The sequence below is a fragment of the Salvelinus sp. IW2-2015 genome, linkage group LG20, assembly GCF_002910315.2.
Source record: "Salvelinus sp. IW2-2015 linkage group LG20, ASM291031v2, whole genome shotgun sequence".
Lineage (NCBI taxonomy): Eukaryota > Metazoa > Chordata > Actinopteri > Salmoniformes > Salmonidae > Salvelinus > Salvelinus sp. IW2-2015.
Genome location: NC_036860.1, coordinates 79,193,309 through 79,213,168, shown reverse-complemented (window position 1 = coordinate 79,213,168; position 19,860 = coordinate 79,193,309). Strand labels below are relative to the sequence as shown.

The 19,860-nt window shown below is 44.3% G+C and overlaps 1 protein-coding gene across 1 annotated transcript; it reads left to right on the top strand.

The window, feature by feature from the left end:
- The first annotated feature begins 2,758 nt into the window (after positions 1 to 2,758).
- On the top strand, positions 2,759 to 9,682 carry gfap (glial fibrillary acidic protein). Its single transcript, XM_070449699.1, has 9 exons — positions 2,759 to 3,439; positions 7,407 to 7,467; positions 7,605 to 7,700; positions 7,846 to 8,007; positions 8,194 to 8,319; positions 8,485 to 8,705; positions 8,933 to 8,976; positions 9,154 to 9,239; positions 9,466 to 9,682. Exons 1-9 carry the CDS (start codon positions 2,913 to 2,915, stop codon positions 9,514 to 9,516), a joined length of 1,374 nt encoding a protein of 457 aa, XP_070305800.1. The 5' UTR covers positions 2,759 to 2,912; the 3' UTR covers positions 9,517 to 9,682.
- Positions 9,683 to 19,860: the final 10,178 nt, after the last annotated feature.

Here is a 19,860-nt window from a genome sequence, read left to right as displayed (position 1 = left end):
CTCTGTTAATTGTGTGTGGCCATGGGACAGAGGAAATGCTTTGTGGACCAACAAAAGTTCCTTTTCTTAGCTACTGTTCTCTCTCTCTCTCTCTCTCTCTCTCTCTCTCTCTCTCTCTCTCTCTCTCTTGTCTCTTTCCATCTTTCTCTCTTTCTGAATGCTTCTCCTCTGACAGATATTGCCTAAGTGACCAGATCTGAGGCAACCACAGTGACTGTCTCAGAAATTCAGGGGGCGATACAATTACTGTCACCTTAATGATGAGACCACGTTATTAATCCTGCTAGATAGAAGCTTTTAAAACAACACATCCAGCCAGACTTACAGTTGGCCCACTCAGTTAACCTCTATCAACAGGGACCAATTGGAATTCAAGTCACTCTGTTGTTTTCTGTATTTACAGTCTTCCAGTCATACTGGTTCCCACTGGCTACACATTTCTTTTAACAGAGTGTGTTGGTAACAAAGAGGGTTTCTATGGTCTGCGATGTGGGTTTTACTACCTGTTGCAGGGCCAGAGTTGGTTGGAGGGGAGAGGGAGAACAGAGGCGAGCAGGATGGAGAATGCCCTAGGATCTTGCTGGTATAGTAGCTTGAGAGATCATAGACCTGGTTGTTTGAGCATGTTAGGATCATATCTGGGCAGCATGACTGTATAATAGCTGTGAATGTTTATATAAGGCTTCATCCCATCCCAGAGTCACATCCCTATTAGATGAGAGTCAACAAGAGTTTAACATGTTTTGAAGTAACTGGCCCTGGGGTTGCCATGACAATGGATGGAAATTGATTCGTAYCGGACTGGCTGCTGGTTTGTCGGSTTCAYACTAGGTTTRARGTCCAATCCCCCCATTCTCCAACCATCCATCTGCTGGAGTCCTGTGACAGTTTCAACTATCTAATAACTCACAGWCTGTCTCACCCTCAGGTAGCRTAGTGGWTAAGAGRGTTGMGCTAGTAACTGAYAGGTTGCTGGTTTGAATCRRTGAGRCAGCAAGGTTGAATAACCTGTCGTTCTGTGCTAGAGAAAGGTCATTCATCCCCAWCAACTACTCTTGGGTGCTGATGACATCAATTAAGGCACTGCTCAGATCCAGAGGGTTTAGGTTAAATGTGGAAGATGCATTCAGCTGACCAGGTGGTCCCCTTTATAGTAACCTAATACRTACTTTGCCATACATATTGTTGTTTGGATAGGTACCCAGAACTCGTTGGGKTTTTTGACCATGCCCAACACAGACTTCTTTCTCCAGGTCCAATTGCCCTCTTTTCAGGCTAAGCAGTCATTAAGTCTGATTGAATGAGCTGCCATCACTTACAACAGGGCTTTATGAGATGTGACTTGTGGAAGAGGGAGTGGTCGTATTGTTGCTAAGAGGCMGCAATCCAACTGGCTGCCTCTGYTCTTACTGGCCCATCCTCTGACACATAGCTTCCTTTGTAGTTGATCACAGTTAATAATGGTAGTGATAGTGACGGATTAATAATMTGTGTGTGTTATGTTGCCATGCTCCTGTGTGTGGCTGTGTGTCTGTCCAAAGAGAAGCCCTCCAACCCACTGATAGATGTGGCCTATAGGTCTTATGTATCCATCTGTAGCCTGTCAGTGACATCATGGTCAGAAACTCCAGGGGGGACAAAGAGGTGGAGATGTTACTGCTACTGTTCAGCCCTGTGGCCCCAAAGCTTCTCCAATCGGCTAGCACACTGTAATGGTGTCACTTGTTGACTGTTTAGTACACTGGCATTTATTATGTATCCATGACTACAAGGACAATGATTATAAAAAGTTTTCCAGTATGATTTTCGCATACTGATATGCGAGTCAGCTGTTGAATWAGAGTTCATCTAATAATGCCATTTAGCTATTATAACGTGATCTTGTTTCTACTCCCCTCTGTTTGCTCTCCTACTTTTGTCTTCAGTATCTCACAATAGTTTGGACATACTGTGGTCAATGTAGATATTCAATAATTGATTAACTGTTCTTGACTTCTATTTGATGTACCTAGATAAGACAAGAAAGAGAGGCAACCTTAACTAACTTGCTCTTTTCTTGCTGTGTTATGTAATTGTACTTATTCCCATTTTGACTCAGACAAGGAGAAGACTAAAGAGGAGCAGAGGAACAGGGATGGGGTGCGAGATGCTCCTAGACGGTACTGCTGTCACACAGAGTGGCGCAGGCCAATCAGAGTAATACCAATACATCTGGAGGGCTTAGTGGGATATTTTGGACGCCAAGCGAGACAGAGTGCCACACAAGAACACAGCTACTATCTGACCCTCTCRCTGTCCCCTTTTTCTCTGTCSCTCTCTTTTTCTGACCCTATTAGTCACCAACTAACAGGYATGGAGYAAAAGAGATCTCATTCCTTCACCTCCCTGCTTCTTTTCTTCCCTTTCAATCACACTCTGTCCCCATCTGTGTCTGTGTGACTGAGCATGTGTGGGAGGCAGCTTTGATTTGGTAGCCAAGCTCTGTCGCACCAAATCCTATTCAAACAAGGACGAGAGAGAGAGGGAGAGAGAGAAAGGCCAGGAGACATTTGTAGCTGAGTGGACGAGCACAAAACATCCCTGGCACACAGCTTTTGAGTGTCACATAAACACCCCTCCTCTCTCTCTCTCTCTCTCTCTCTCTCTCCTCTCTCTCTCTCTCTCTCTCTCTCTCTCTTCTCTCTCTCTCTCTCTATCTCTCTCTCTCTCTCCTCTCTCTCTTTCTCTCTCCTCTTTCTTTTTCTCTCTCTGTCTGTCTCTCACTCTCTCTTTCTGTCTGTCCCTCTCTCTGTCCTATTCAGTGACCGGCCCGGCCAGTCCCTTTCGCCCTCCCTGTGGTCCTCTCTCTCAGGATGCGGATGTCTATCCCTATAAAAGGCATGTGTGTGCCCTGACAGGGTTTCATTCCAGCCATGGAGAGTCAGAGAGTCCTGTCGTCTTACAGGAAGCGTTTCGGGCCCCAGGGGGCCGGCAYTGTGGGTGGGGGCGTGCGGCTCAGCAGTCTCTCCTCCAGCCGCTTCTCCCTCCATGGGAGCCCCCGCCACCTGACCCACTCCAGCACCATTTCCCGTCTCTCCCTGGGGTCGGCTGGAGGGGCCCTGCTCCTGGGGACCCCTGGGAACCGGCTGGACTTCTCGGCTGACTCACTCCTCAAGGCCCAGTACCGGGAGACWCGCACCAACGAGAAGGTGGAGATGATGGGTCTGAACGACCGCTTCGCCAGCTTTATAGAGAAGGTGCGCTTCCTGGAGCAGCAGAACACGGTGCTGGTGACGGAGCTGAACCAACTGAGGGGGAAGGAGCCCAGCCGTCTGGGGGACATCTTCCAGGAGGAGCTGAMGGAGCTGCGCAGGCAGGTGGATGGACTCAGCGCTGGGAAGGCCCGGCTGGAGATAGAGAGGGACAACATGGCTGCTGACGTGGCCACGCTCAAACAGAGGTGAGAATGAGGCAGTCTCATTTCCATCACTACAATTTGTCACTGATCAGTCTACTTTGTTTTAGTATTTTGGAGTTCCAATTGATATTGTGGAGTTCTAATTGCTTCAGCAGTCTGTCCACTTAAAAGTTTATTCGGAATTTGATTTAGTGGATTCCTAGTGTTTGGCATGTGTTTTGGTCAATATGTTCAATTTGAATTGGAATCTTTGCTACAGTCTAAAACCAACAGGTGGATAGTTGCCATATCACAATTCAGTATAACTGGATATCGTGTTACATGATACAATTGCTCAGTAGATGCTTTGGCTTGTTAGTTATTGAAAACACTGTGCTCTGAGAAAGCGTTACTCAATGTGTGTCCCTCTTTCTAAACTTGATCCTGACCARCAGACCCCTACAGCCATTCAATGAGTGTGGAGGAATGGAGGAAACACATTTGAGCTGATTTCCACAAAGAGACCAGGGAGCCAGGCAGATGTTCTGTTGTTGCCTGATCCCCCTTAATACTCATTCATAAAAMACACGCTTCTTAGTTAGGTTTATTGGTTTATTGCTTAAGTGGCATAGTTTATAGTTATGAGGTTATAGCTTATGTTTTCACAGGGTGTTTTTTGTTGTTGCCAAGGACAAAGGGAACATCTAAGTGTATTGGTTTCTGAGCCTGTGTATACTATGGATCACGGACGTGTGTGTGTGAGTGTCACTGCTCTCTGATTACAGATCTTTTCCTTGGTGCAGTATGTGGTATATTTTCACAACATTTAGTACAGAACTCAAACCACATCATCAGAAAGGCAGTCATTTCTCAAATCAATTGAGTAAGTACAACATCAAATCATACAGTCACTTTTTTACCAAACTTAATTAGTGTTTCATCTTGAAATACATGTTTCACATTCACAATGCAATACATGTTTGTTTAAAGTAATTGCTTTTCACAATGCAATGCTCACTTTACGTTTGCTATGATTGTCTTCTCATTCTTTTTAAATACATTTTACTATTAACCGACTGCTCTTAATTGATAATCATTTAACCGTTTAATCACGTAACCTATAGATTTTAGATTTTTTTTCTACTGCAGTTTTAGAGAACTAAATAATGAAAAAGTATGTTTGTAAAGTATAAATATATATATACTATAATTTACTATTATGATGATGAAGCATTTATAAGCATTTTATAAGCATTTCGCTGCACAAATCAAATAAAATTGTATTTGTCACTTCTTAAACAACAGGTGTAGATTATCAGTGAAATGCTTACTTATGGTCCCTTCCCTACAATGCAGAGAAAAAGAGAAAAATTACACAATGGGTACCAGTACTAGTGCATCTGCGATAACATCTGCAAATCTGTGTACGCAACCAATACACTTTGATTTGACTATTAGGATTTTACTTCACTGCAAAACATTTAGAATCTGATATTGAGAAGATCAGAGATGTTCTCTGTCATACAATTGAAAACAGCAGTAACTACACATTTGGTCAAATTGAGTTAAGACTGAAATCAGGCTATGTAGTCGCCTGATTCAATTATCTTCCGTTTTCAAAGAACATTGAGTTTCAAATGTGCAGTAGCTACAAAATCCACGTAAGAACCAACGCAAACAGCAGTAAGTGAAGTTACTAAGTGAAGTTTGTGCAGTTTGCCTTGGTATTCTATCTGGCTCTGAGTTCAGGCCATCCCGATCATAACATACCCTCACACACACCATGAGACAGTCAAAAGGTTGGATAAACACATTTAGATTGTAGATACTGTACTTTTCTTTTGCATTACCTATATAGTTGTTTGTCATACAAAGGCAGAGTGCAGTATCAGCATTTTAGGGGTCATAGGTCAGTGCATTATCACTTATCAACCTACAGCGTATTTGGCTGGAGAGTAAAAAAATACTTTAAAGCCATTTTTCTCAGATTCACTGTTTGCATAGACTGCTCTTTGCCTTTGTATGGCATTTCAGGTGGCTGCCCTGCCCTTGGCCTGAGTCTGCCTCCTGTCCCTCCTATCGTCATGGGCATACCTCCCTGAAAACAATGACACTATACTTTGCGTAGACCTGTTTTGCCTTAAGGTGGAACTGACATCTGTTCATATACACCCCCAGGAAGAATATGACACTTTTTTTTACATTCGGACAAGAGAGCATTTAGATATGGTAATTTTCACGTTTTCATAAATTCATAGAATGTTTGGGAATGACGTATAGTAAGGCATTTGTAAAAATTCTGTAGCAATATAGAGTGAGAAAGCGGCAGTGCGTTTGGACAATAATAGACACTGCAGTAAATAAAACCCCCAAAAAACATCTGTCTCGTCCAAGCCCGGAGTCTACGCAGACCGGTGCGCCAGAGCCAATCAGAGTTACAGTAGGCCTGAAATGCAAATAAGCCATTTGCCACATGGGCCTACCATCATTCACTTCGAACTGGACTGTGTGTTTACAGGCAGTGGCAACAGCACAACTTTAGATCATTAAAACTGCCCTTGCTAGTTTGATTGTATTGACATTCCCAGCCTTAACTAAAGTCGTCCGTTTTTTTCTAAATATTGAGTATTTAAAACTGAAACAGTGCTCAAGACAGGCTTGATGCAAGCTAATGCTCAACACTATGTTTCTTTCATTTCTTTCATTTGGTTACAATARACCTATGTTGTAATTATATCTGGACAATACATTTATTTTTGCATCAATGATTATGGAAGACATCTTTAATGATCACACGTTTGATCACACATGGGATAGAAATTATGGAAATGTCATTTTCAGTCAATTTTGATGGGTAGTGCAAGTGTATTGCCTAATGTGAAAACAGTGTAATGTACTGTAATTTACAGTACTGTAGAAAATTACATTCAAAGGTCAATTTGTCATTAACTGGTCGTTAAAACAACTTAATTGAGAAGATATCATTGTGTTGTGTTTTGGTGATTAAATCAATTTCACAGTAACCTTATATTTAGTATCAATGGTTGTTTGGTGAAAGATGTCTCCAAACAAAATGAGTACACAATAAAAGGTTTTGAATATAACTAACAAGTGTTAGTTTGGTACTAAGAGTTTTGAAAATTCACCACATACGTGTGAAAATAGCACCAAAGCTAATATTTTTTTAAATTAACAAACAGCTGCTTTTCACCTCTTAGAGCTCAGCATGAGTATCGATGGTGAAGGTTGACAAGGTTAGAGGTCAGTTAGTGTTTCCTGCTGGTTTCCCAACTCTACTCTCTAACACCAATTCATCAGTCTCTGAAGAAATATAGATCTGAGTTTGAGCGTGTGTGAGCATGTGTGTTTCAGTGTGGGGCAGATAGTGGCAGATGGAGATTGGAAGTGTGTGTGTGTGTGTGTGTGTGTGTGTTGTGTGTGTGTGTGTGTGTGTGTGTGTGTGTGTGTGCATGAGTGCATGTGTGTGTTGCTTGTTTGTGCATGTTCGTGTGTGTGTGTGCTTGTTTGTGCGTGTGTGTGTGTTTTGGCTCCATTCTGTATGCGTAAACTCCGCCTCGGTGGGAAAGGCTGATGGCAGGCTGATGTATAGAAGTGAATGGCTAATGATGTGTAAGCTCTCCATTCCGCTAGCTCAGCCCACCTACTGCCAACTCTGCTACTGCAGCATGGAAGACAAGTGGTACTCACACAGTCCTTATCATCAGTTTATTCATGTCATTATGTATACAAYGATATTCATACATAYACACATTTAATCATATSCTGATCATGATCCCTTCACTTTTCTGGATGGAAAACATGATCATATATATTGYGTCATTGGTGMGWTCKTGACTGGGATTCATTGACTTTGTATCAATAGAGAATYGSTTGYAACTATGCTTTATCTGAGGTGCATTGATCCTCTTTGCGTGACCAATGAGTGGACTTAGTGTGCACCCTAACACTGCCTCTCCTTTTATCTGTCTGTRTTCTATTTTTCCTCACTCTCCCTTTCTCTTTCAATCAGACTGCAAGATGAGATGGTTCTTAGACAGGATGCAGAGGGCAACTTGAACGCCTTTAGACAGGTGAGGTCATTTCTCTCATAATTTGTATCAATTTCACTATTATTGACCATGTCCCTGTTTGCATGTGATCTTCACAGCCRGTGTTTTTATATGAGGAATATACATGTCACATTGACCTAAGGATTCTCTGTGTGTAGGACGTGGATGAGGCGTCTCTGAACCGTGTCCAGTTGGAGAGGAAGATAGACGCGCTGCAGGATGAGATTGCCTTCCTCAAGAAGATCCACGAGGAGGTGCGCTTCAGCTTCCCCTCGTCTCTATGGCAATCTTTAGTCCTTACTGACCAACCTCTGTTTCCATCTCTAAAGTAAATAGTGAATATTCAGAGAGTGAAAGAGGTGACCTTTAACCTGTAAGCCTGTGATTGGTTCTCTATAGGAGCTGCGTGAGCTGCAGGAGCAGCTGATGGCCCAGCATGTCCATGTGGATGTGGATGTGTCCAAGCCAGACCTGACCGCTGCTCTGAGGGACATCCGGGTCCAATATGAGTCCGTGGCCTCCTCGAACATTCAGGAGACGGAGGAGTGGTACCGCTCCAAGGTCATATCAGAAAGCTTGGGCTATTGCACATACATGTACCCACATTACTGTACAGGCACAGGCAGACACACTACCATACAGATAAACATGCATACAGCCTGGTGTTGCACAATGCACACATTGACAACACACTATAAGATGCAGACTTTTAAACTGTCCTGTCTCTCCTTTTGTTGTTATGCACAGTTTACRGACTTGACTGACGCAGCTACTCGGAATGCAGARGCCTTGCGATTGGCCAAACAGGAGGGCAACGAGTACCGKCGGCAYCTCCAGGCCATGACCTGTGARGTGGAGGCGCTCCGTGGAACAGTGAGTTGTCCAATCAGAGCAGAGTGTGCTGTATCAACAATGAGACATGAGAAGACCATGAGTTCCATGACTCCCCTCTCTAACTGAACCACCTCTCCTCTTTCATCTCTTTCCAAACCTCTWCCCCCTTCCTTTCCTTCTCCCTCGCTTCCTCCTCTCCTGCAGAACGAGTCTCTGGAGCAGCAGCTGCGCGAGATGGAGGACCGTTTCTCCGTGGAGACTGCTGGTTACCAGGATACGGRGGGTCATCTGGAGGAGGAGATCCAGACTCTGAAGGAAGGGATGGCCAGACACCTGCAGGAGTACCAGGAACTGCTCAACGTCAAACTGGCCCTGGACATAGAGATCGCTACCTACAGGAAGCTGCTGGAGGGAGAGGAGAGCAGGTGAGGAGATAACGGCGGAGCGGGAGGAGGATGGTGGAGGGAGAGGAGGGTGGAGAGGAAGGAGGGTAGAAGGTAGGAATAGAGGAGGGAGGAGGGAAGGAGAGAGAGGGTGTTGGAGGGAATAAAGTGGAAAAAAATAATGGTCGGGAGGAGACAGCGTGATGAAGAAAGAAAAAACAATAGGTGGTGGCTGGTAGTTACTGATACTCTCTCTTCCTCTTCCTCAGGATCACTGTTCCAATGCAGAGCTTCTCCAACCTGCAGTTCAGAGGTGAGTAAGGGTATCCTGACCCAGACATATTAGCATYGTCTATCATGGCATATAATAATTTACCCCAGCCATATGAATGATGTGCTGATGCATAKATCTCAAGTTAGGATTCGGCTCTGACTGGATTCATGGGCATCTGAAAGCTAAAGGTCTCTCTCACCCTCTCCCTGAGTATAGAGACCAGTATGGACACTAAGTTCTCTCCAGAGGCCCATGTCAAGAGGAGCATCATAGTGCGGACTGTGGAGACTAGAGACGGGGAGGTATGTAGAACATCATAGATCATTGAATGAATCCATGGGGGATTTATTCCCATATCAGATGTGTGAATGTGCTTSCTTCCTGCTTAGCTCCTCCAGAGGGCAGCATGCTACATTGTATTATTCAATACATGCTATTTCACAAGCTTTCAGATCACTTATAGACAGTCCCTCCCTACTGCTGCATCTACAACCTAACATGCCCTGTTCCCTGCTCTCTGTGTTTCAGATCATTAAGGAGTCTACAGCTGAGAGGAAGGAGATTCCTGATAGTCCTTAAAGGACTCAAATGGTGCTAGCTATATGTCTGTCATACTGTCCCCACTCCCCAGTAACGCTTAGAGGCCTTGCATGATAATGATACCCTTTCCTGACCAGGCACCTCCCTCTTCTCCAAACCTCAAAGTCCCCCCAGTTGCAACCACCTCACCATCCCCTTCCTCCCCTCTTCATCATCACCCCCAGACCATGCTACATCATTAAATACTTAGGAGTTGCATTTTGTTGAAATAACAAAAAAATCCCTCATTGCATCCTTGTTAGCATTTTTGCCCAAAATTATTATTTTTCTATTGCTGTAACTGGAGATAGGCTTTAGTGCTGGGAAGTGTGGCCATGCACCTTAGAAGGAAGGGTCTTGGACTACTACCCTTCGTGATTAACAGACTTAATGCTTGGAAATGTATTTTTTGTTCAGCTCATAATAGTGACAGATCAGAGTGGGAAATGTTCTCATTGTGTTTGGATAGTAGCCAGAGAGGAGGCCTTGAAATGTAGTGATTGTTATTCAGCTAGTGGCAGGAGTCGTGCTGAAGTTGTGTGGTTTGAGTGGATGTGAGAAGTCAAGAMGAAAGTARAGTTGCTGGGGTTAGCAGTGGACAGGATGGGTCTCAGACAAGGAAGATGACYTGTGAATGACAGTGCTTTTGGCAGAACTGTTGGTGAAAAGAAAGAAGCTGATGTAACTCTCCTCTAGGGCCAAACACCATATCCATTTCATCCCTCCGTCATACACTGCCCCCCCTCTCTGGATGCAGTGCCTCTAGTTCCACTGTTTCATTGCAACATCATATTTTAACACTAGAACAGTGCCTGGGCACATCCACTTACGCACCAGGGGTGAAAGGGACAGGATGGAGGTGAGACAGGGAGTATTGACGAGACCCTTACCTCTGAAATCCCCTGTTCCTCCCCCAGCCCCATCTCTGGASTGTCAGTGATTGTAGAGAGACACAAAAGAGGGTGTTGCTGAGATAGCTTGGTGGTGGTGGAGCGGGTGGGGTTACATGGTGTCTCCCTGACGACAGCCCTCTCCAAGAAGCCCTGGGGGGGCTTGGAGGGTGGAGGAGGGGGGTTGGAGGGTTGGAGGAGAGGAGGAGAGGAGGAGGGTTGGAGGAGAGGAAGAGGGTTGGCGGGTGGCTGTCACAACACTAACTGTTTATCCCAGCTCTCTCCATCTGCTTAGAACCCCTGCTGACATAAACAAACTGACACCCCTGTCACCTACCATTCAGTACAGATAGTGCCTACAGACGGCTTTTCATTCTTCACTAAGGACAAACCGTAACCGTCTTCTAATGTGCCTGCCTTTCTCTCCCGTCCCTCTGCTTTGCCTTCGTGTCTTCATCCGTCAGCTCTAGATACTATTTATTCTCTTCTTGTCTGCATCTTACAGTAGCCACAGCTGAACCACACTGCAGTAGGTCTAAGAAAAACCTACAAGATGTGAATATAACCTTAGATTTGACCAACATTATGACAACCCGCTAACAACAATAAAGCCATTTTGTTTGATTAGTATTTGTGTCTGAATGAGTCTTTTGTGAATGACAGTTTTTATTTGCTTTCTTTAGTCRAACACAAGCTGTTACTTGGATTGAATGTGTACCGTTGTATGATTGTGTGAGCTCATGAAATTAAGATAGATACAGTACCAGCTCACTGATGGACCTTTATTTTATATACCCAGCACCTCCAAGTTGTTGATGTGCGTACACCACGTTAGAAACTCGTTGTGTGGGGCACCAGATTTCAGGAGGACAGTTGGGCACTTGTTGATTGATCATAATCAATAGAACCCACATAGTCATAATCAACATGTGTCATTTATCATAATGATAATCATCCATCCATATGTAGGCTCCTGTTTGCGGTATCTGTCTGCAGTGAATGAGTATAACTAAGTCTGACAGCCTATCTCCACATTAGAGGTATGTGGGAGAGATGATGACTGGCATGGCAGACCGCTGAGATTGACAGGAGGGGTCAATGTTCATCATCATCACTACGTTGGTTGTTGTCCAGTGGCGAGGGGAATTGAGGTGGGAGGGTTCGGCACCAAAGCCTAGATTTACAGTACTGTCATCGTCACTTGTCAGTGTCATTGTCAGTGCTCTGCCCAGGCCCCTACAGAAGCACATAGACAGTATATTCTCTCACAGACGGGGTCAGACTGTAACACTGTGTTGAATGATCCAACAACCTATCCACACGTTCAGCCCTCAAGGACCCTTCACTTCACTCCCTGCCCAGACTCTATGAGTCTTCCTGTAAGGACAATGACTCAAACAGAGATTATATAAGTGCTCTCAGTGGCCCCCCACACACAACCTCACCATATACACTGCTCTCTGGGCCCCTTCTGACAAACAGCCAGAAAGGAGTTGAAGGAGGAGATATGCGTACGTGTGTATGTATGTGGGGTGCAGGTATATAGGAGTCCCAGTCACGCAGAGGCCATCCTTTACTCATCGTACAGCAAATGTATTTCTGTGTGTTAGTGTGTGTGTATCAGTGGAGACTGGAGGGAGGAGCTATAGGAGGACAGGTTCATTGTAATGGCTGGAATGGAAAAATGGAACGGTGGCAAACATGTGCTTTCCATATGTTTTATGTGTTTGATACTGTCCCATTTATACCGTTCCAGCCATTACAATGAGCCCGTCCTCCTGTATCTCCTCTCAGAAGCCGTGACTGGTGTGTATGTGCACATGTGTATGTGTGTTTGTGTGTGTGTGCAGTACAGTACTGTAGTGGAGCGGGTTGAGCGCTTCAAGTTCCTTGGTGTCCACATCACCAACAAACTATCATGGTTCAAACACACCAAGACAGTCATGAAGAGGCACGACAATCCCTATTCCCCCTCAGCAGACTGAAAAGATTTGGCATGGGTCCTCAGATCCTCAAAAAGTTCTACAGCTGCACTATCGAGAGCATCCTGACTGGTTGCATCACTGCCTGGTATGGRAACTGCTCGGCCTCCGACCGCTAGGCACTACAGAGGGTAGTGCGTGCGGCCCAGTACATCACTGGGGCCAAGCTTCCTGCCATCCAGGACCTCTATACCAGGCAGTGTCAAATTGCCAAAGACTACAGTCACCCTAGTGATGGACTGTTCTCTCTGCTACCGCACGGCAAGCGGTACCGGAGCGCCAAGTCAAGTTTCAAAAGGGTTCTTAACAGCTTCTACCCCCAAGCCTTAAGACTCCTGAACAGCTAATCCAATGGCTACCGAGACTATTTGCATTGCCCCCCCTCTTTTACGCTGCTGCTACTCTCTGTTTATTATCTATGCATAGACACTTTAACTCTACCTACATGTACATATTACCTCAATTACCTCGACTAACCAATGTCCCCACACATTGACTCTGTCCCGGTACCCCCTGTATATAGCCTTGCTACTATTATTTTACTGCTGCTCTTTAATTATTTGTTACTTTTATTTTAAATTGTTTTACTTATCTATTTTTTACTTAACACTTACTTTTCTTAAAACTGCATTGTTGGTTAAGGGCTTGTAAGTAAGCATTTCACTGTAAGGTCTACACCTGTTGTATTTGGCGCATGTGACAAATAAAATGTGTTTTGATTTGATGTGTCTATTTAGCCTGGCTCTTGTCAGTGGACTGGCGTGTCTCAGGTCTGGGATGGAGGTGGCCTCGAGCTGAAGGAATTCTGGCRAGATAAAACACTCACTCCACCAGGGTGTGGGCCCTGARGTRTGGCCCACTGKAACTTTTCCAGKCAATCTTTCAGAGGTGGGGGTAAGGACTGGTTACTATTGAAGAGCTTTTTCTCCTCAGCAGCTATACGTGCTGTAGAACTACGAAGAGAAAGGGGTGGCAATGAAATTATCTAAAGAGTGTGCTTCTCATCCACACGACATCAGTTCCCTTATTGACACCAAACATCACTCAACCCTGTATACCCCACCCATGGCTTGTTGACCCCAAACATCACTCAACCCTGTACACCCCACCCATGGCTTGTTGACCCCAAACATTACTCAACCCTGTACACCCCACCCATGGCTTGTTGACCCCAAACATCACTCAACCCTGTATACCCCACCCACGGCTTGTTGACCCCAAACATCACTCAACCCTGTACACCCCACCCATGGCTTGTTGACCCCAAACATCACTCAACCCTGTACACCCCACCCATGGCNTTGACCCCAAACATCACTCAACCCTGTACACCCCACCCATGGCTTGTTGACCCCAAACATCACACAACCCTGTACAATCCAACCACAGCTTATGCACTCACAGGGCTCCTGGCAATACAGACCTCTTCACTCCATGAGAGAGGTTGTCTAAAATTACCGATCATTTGTACTCAAATAGTCATTCTAATGAGGATAATGAGTATGCTGCCGTCTTCTTTCCCTGACACTTTTAGACACTCGTGTGTGTTTGTTAGCTCTCTACACTAACAGAATCCATAATGAGCTCCCTAATGCATTTGTTTGTATCAGCGCAGAACATCAAGCACTCTTTCTCATCAATCACTACTRCAGTACTCAGCTCTTATTATGTAAAGGTACACAGAGAACTAATGCTGGTAATGAGATGCTAGCTGTGTGAGCATCATACACATGCCRTATCTCTGTGTTGCAGCCAGCACCCTTCTCCTCTCAGCCCCCTTGTCCTCTCCCCTCTTCACTACACATTCCTGCACTACTCGGCCCTGTCACCAAAGGGTCATGGGAAGGCATGTGTGCTTGTTGGTTAATTTTAGCCCTCATTTCATCAAGCCCATTGAGACAAAACACAGAACAAGCACGTCAACCGCTCCACCAAACACCACCACCCTTAAGCAACTCTCTCTGTCTCTTTGATTCTCTAGACTCCATAAACAACTGCAGTGACTTTTGACACACTAAGGCTACATTTACACAGTTAGCCCAATTCAGATATTTTTTCCACTATTGCTCTTTTGACCAATCACATCAGATCTTTTCACATCAGAGGTTTTTCAGAGCTGATCTGATTGGTCAAAAGACCAATTAATGAAAATAATATCTGAATTGGGCTGCCTGTGTAAACTCAGCCACACACACACACACACACACACACACACACACACACACACACACAGCACACACACACACACACACACAACACACACACACAACCACACACACACACACACACACACACACACACACCACACACACACACACACACACACACACACACACACACACACACAACACACACACACACACACACACACACACACACACACACACACACACACACACACACACACACACACACACACACACACCACACACACACACACACACACACACACACACACACACACACACACACACAACAACACACGTTACCAAAGATACTGGCATACATCAGAGCTACAGGAGACGACAGAGAGACATGTCAGTGACATCCACCTAAAATGATCAGTGGTACTACACTTAAAGTAATGCAGCAATGCATATGAACACTCTGGACACACAGGCACACTACAGACACGGACATGGACACGGACACAGACTCAAACACACACACACACACACACACACCAAGTCCGTTAACAACTCCAGGCCATCTGACTGTTTAATAGTCACCAGTAGCCGGCCTCCGCCCAGTACCCTGCCCTGCCCTGAACCTTAATCACTGTTACTACCCTGCACCTTTGAGACTGCTGCCCTATGTACATTGTCACTGAACCCATTTCATATGTATATATTGTATTCTAGTAAAGGCTTATCCTATATAACTACTTATGTACACACCTGTTCTATTCATATACTGTCCATACTGTCTATAAACACACCATTATATCCATAATGGACTCTGACATTGCTCATTCTGATATTTCTTAATTTATTTTATTTTATTTTTGGGATTTGTGTGTATTGTTTTGTATTGTTAGGTATTACAGCACTGTTTAAGCTAGAAACATAAGGATTTCGCTGCACCTGTGATAACATTAGCAAAATAAGCGTGGTTATGTGACATAATGATTTATTAAACAAGACGAAGACGAAACGAAATACACTTGATAAACTACAAAAACAAATAAACGATGTAGACAGACCTGGACGACGAACTTACATGAAACACGAAGAACGCAATAACAGGAAAACTGACTACATAAAACGAACAAACAAACAAAACCGAAAACAGTCCCGTGTGGCGTAACATACAGACACTGACACAGGAGACAATCACCCACAAACAAACAGTGTGAACAGCCAACCTATATATGGTTCTCAATCAGAGGAAACGTCAAACACCTGTCCCTGATTGAGAACCATATAAGGCTAATTACAAGTGACCTAAACATAGAAACACAAAACATAGAATGCCCACCCCAACTCACGCCCTGACCAACTAAACACATACAAAAATAACATAAAACAGGTCAGGAACGTGACAGCCGGCAGGTAATAGAGGTCAAGCAGTGGGAGGAGGAAGACGTGGTGGTCAAAGGAATAGCAGGGGACAAGCACCCCTTCTGAGAGGTGGTCGTGGGCCTCGTTTGAGAGGTGTGGGGGAACGTGGTAGAGGACAAGCACCCCTTCTGAGAGGTGGTCGNAGGTGTGGGGGAACGTGGTAGAGGACAAGCACCCCTTCTGAGAGGTGGTCGTGGGCCTCGTTTGAGAGGTGTGGGGGAACGTGGTAGAGGACAAGGCCACGGACCAAGACAGCGGCAACAACAGCAGAGTGTCCAATGAAATCCGAGCAATAGTTGTAGACCATGTTGTAAATCATGGCATGACAATGACTGAGGCAGCTACAATGATTCAACCAAACCTCAGAAGATCAACCGTGGCCTCAATCATCAGAACTTTCCGCAATGAGAACCGGTAAGTCTTCAGCATGCACTAAACATTAGGCTACTCTCAATTGTCAAATTACTGTATACTGCATGCCAATGTGTACCACAGAGTAGGTGATGTGACTAAATGTGTTCTTACTGTCATTTTCCCTGCAGAATTGAGACTAGGACAAATAGGGGAGGCATAGGCAAAATTCTGACTGACCAACAAGAACGGGCTGTGGTCAATTTGGTTTGGGACAGAAATTATATTCGCCTTACAGAAATTTGGCAGCACATCATGGACAATGATGACATGTTCAACAATGTGGAAGCCATAAGTTTGCTGACTATTGCACGAATGCTGAAAAGGCACCAGGTGTCTCTAAAACAGCTATAATGTGTGTCTTTTGAAAGAAATGCAGACAGAGTGAAGCAACTGAGGACTAAGTATGTTCAGGCGTGTTCAGTTTCAAGATGCCTGTTGTGAAAAATTCCCCAAAAATTGTAATCAGCAATTCTCTTTCCAAAATGTCTTTTTAGAGGGTGATGGAGCTGGATGCTGACGAAAACCATCACAAATTCATCTTTTTGAATGAGGCAGGCTTCAACCTGGCCAAGACAAGGAGGAGAGGTCAGAATTCTGTTGGCCAGCGGGCAACCAACCAAGTACCTGGACAACGTGGGGCCAACATCGCCATGTGTGCGGCTATATTGGAAGATGGTGTGGTGAGACGCAGACCTCGTATTGGATCATATAATGCAGCTCTCCTTGTAACCTTCCTTGATGAGCTAAATCAGGTCTGTAGAGCTGATGGCGTGACCTATGTCATTGTGTGGGATAATGTCAGGTTCCACCATGCTCAAAGAGTGCAAGCATGGTTTCAGGCCCATCCACATTTTACCACCCTGTACTGACCCCTTACTCTCCTTTCCTTAACCCGATTGAGACATTTTTCTCCACAAGGAGGTGGAAGGTATATGATAGGCACCCTCACGAACAAGCCACCCTTCTCCAGGCCATGGATGACGCATGCAATGACATCACGGCAGACCAGTGTCAGGCCTGGATTCGCCATGCCCGAAGATTCTTCCCAAGATGTTTGGCTAATGAAAACATCCATTGTGATGTGGATGAGAACCTGTGGCCAAATCCACAAGACAGGGTTGATGGAAATATAGAAGTACAGTAATTAATCCTTTGTTTTGCTTTTTACAGTAAGCCAGGTGAGGAACACTGCAGTTGATGTTTTACTGTAGTTTTTATTTATTTTTATAGCTAATTATTTTTTCCTTGATTCAAAGAAACCTATGTTGTGATTTAATTGTATTTCATCATTAAATGTCAAGTTTTGTTCAATGATTCCACTGAGTCTGTACTATTCTCTCTACTAGTCCTTTTACAGTGATGTATTTACATCTAGTACCATAATGAAACATATTTCATATTTTGTACTACAATATTTAATGATTGTACAAAGAACTACACAGTTAAACTATCGGTATCTTGTGTGTGGGTGATCTAAATGAATGTTCCTGTGGTATTTCATGACAAATTCGTTATTTGAACCAATGATTCTGCAAGTGCAAGGTTTCTTTAAAGATATGAATCCACAATGCAATGTTTTGAACATTGGACAGCCTGTGTTACAAGTGATGACTGTTTTGAGTTTTGAAAAACGACCACTAGGTTTTGAAATGTCAAGGCTGTGGGTAACTGGTGAAAGGAGTCAGGCGCAGGAGAGCTGAGATGCGTGGACAAGGTATTTAATACAAGATAACACCAGTATAAACACAATACTATGGTGCGGGAAAAATACCGGTCCAGAAATAAACGGGCGTAATAACAAAACCCGGCAACAAAATACCAGCCGTCAGTAACAGCCTGAACAATAAAACAAACACGCACACAAACATGGGGAACAAGAGGGTTAAATAATGAACATGTAATGGGGGAATTGTGTGTGTAGAAAACAAAGACAAGACAAATGGAAAATGAAAAGTGGATGCGGCGTGGCTAGAAGGCGGTGGCGTCGACCGCCGCTCGAACAAGGAGAGGACCGACTTCGGCGGAAGTCGTGACATGAAATTACTATTTTATTTTTATTTAACTAGGCAAGTCAGTTAAGAACAAATTCTTATTTACAATGACAGCTTATGAACAGTGGGTTAACTGCCTTGTTCTGGGGCAGAAACAACAGATTTTATTCTTGTCAGCTCAGGGATTTAATCTAGCAACCTTTTGGTTACTGGGCCAATGCTCTAACCACTAGCTACCTGCCGCCCCTGAAATTAGTGCCAAAGTGATTGTAAAACTGTATAGACCGGTGGACAGGTACATACAGTTGAAGACGAAGAAGTTTACATACACTTAGGTTGGAATCATTAAAACTCGTTTTTCAACCACTCCACAAATTTCTTGTTAACAAACTATAGTTTTGGCAAGTCAGTTAGGACATCTACTTTGTGCATGACACAAGTAATTTTCCCAAAATTTTTTACAGACAGATTATTTCATTTATAATTCACTGTATCACAATTCCAGTGGGTCAGAAGTTTACATACACTAAGTTGACTGTGCCTTTAAACAGCTTGGAAAATTCCAGAAAATTATGTCATGGCTTTAGAAGCTTCTGATAGGCTATTTGACATAATTTGAGTCAATTGCAGGTGTACCTGTGGATGTATTTCAAGGCATACCTTCAAACTCAGTGCCTCTTTGCTTGACATCATAGGAAAATCAACATAAATTGGCCAAGACCTCAGAAAAAAAATTGTAGACCTTCACCAAGTCTGGTTCATCCTTGGAGCAATTTCCAAACGTCTGAAGGTACCAGGTTCATCTGTACAAACAATAGTACGCAGGTATAAACACCATGGGACCACTCAGCCGCCATACCGCTCAGGACGGAGACGTGCTCTTTCTCCTAGAGATGAACGTACTTTGGTGCGAGAAGTGCAAATCAATCCAGAACAACAGCAAAGGGACCTTGTGAAGATGCTGGAGGACACAGGTTACAAAAGTATCTATATCCACAGTAAAACGAGTCCTGTGTCGACATAAGCTGAAAGGCCGCTCAGCAAGGAAGAAGCCACTGCTCAAATCCGCCATAACAAAGCCAGACTACGGTTTGCAACTGCACATGGGGACCAAAGATTGTACTTTTTGGGAGAAATGTCCTCTGGTCTGATGAAACAAATAGAACTGTTTGGCCATAATGACATTCTTATGTTTGGAGGAAAAAGGGGAACGCTTGCAAGCCGAAGAACACCATCCCAACCGTGAAGCACGGGGGTGGAGCATCATGTTGTGGGGGCGCTTTTGTGAGGAGTGACGGGTGCAATTCACAAAATAGATGGCATCATGAGGTAGGAAAATTTGGTGGGTATATTGAAGGCAACGTCTCAAGACATCAGTCAGGAAGTTAAAGCTTGGTCGCAAATGGGTCTTCCCAAATGGACAATGACCCCAAGCATATTCCAAAGTTGTGGGAAAATGGTTTAAGGACAACAAAGTCAAAGGTATTGGAGTGGCCATCACAAAGCC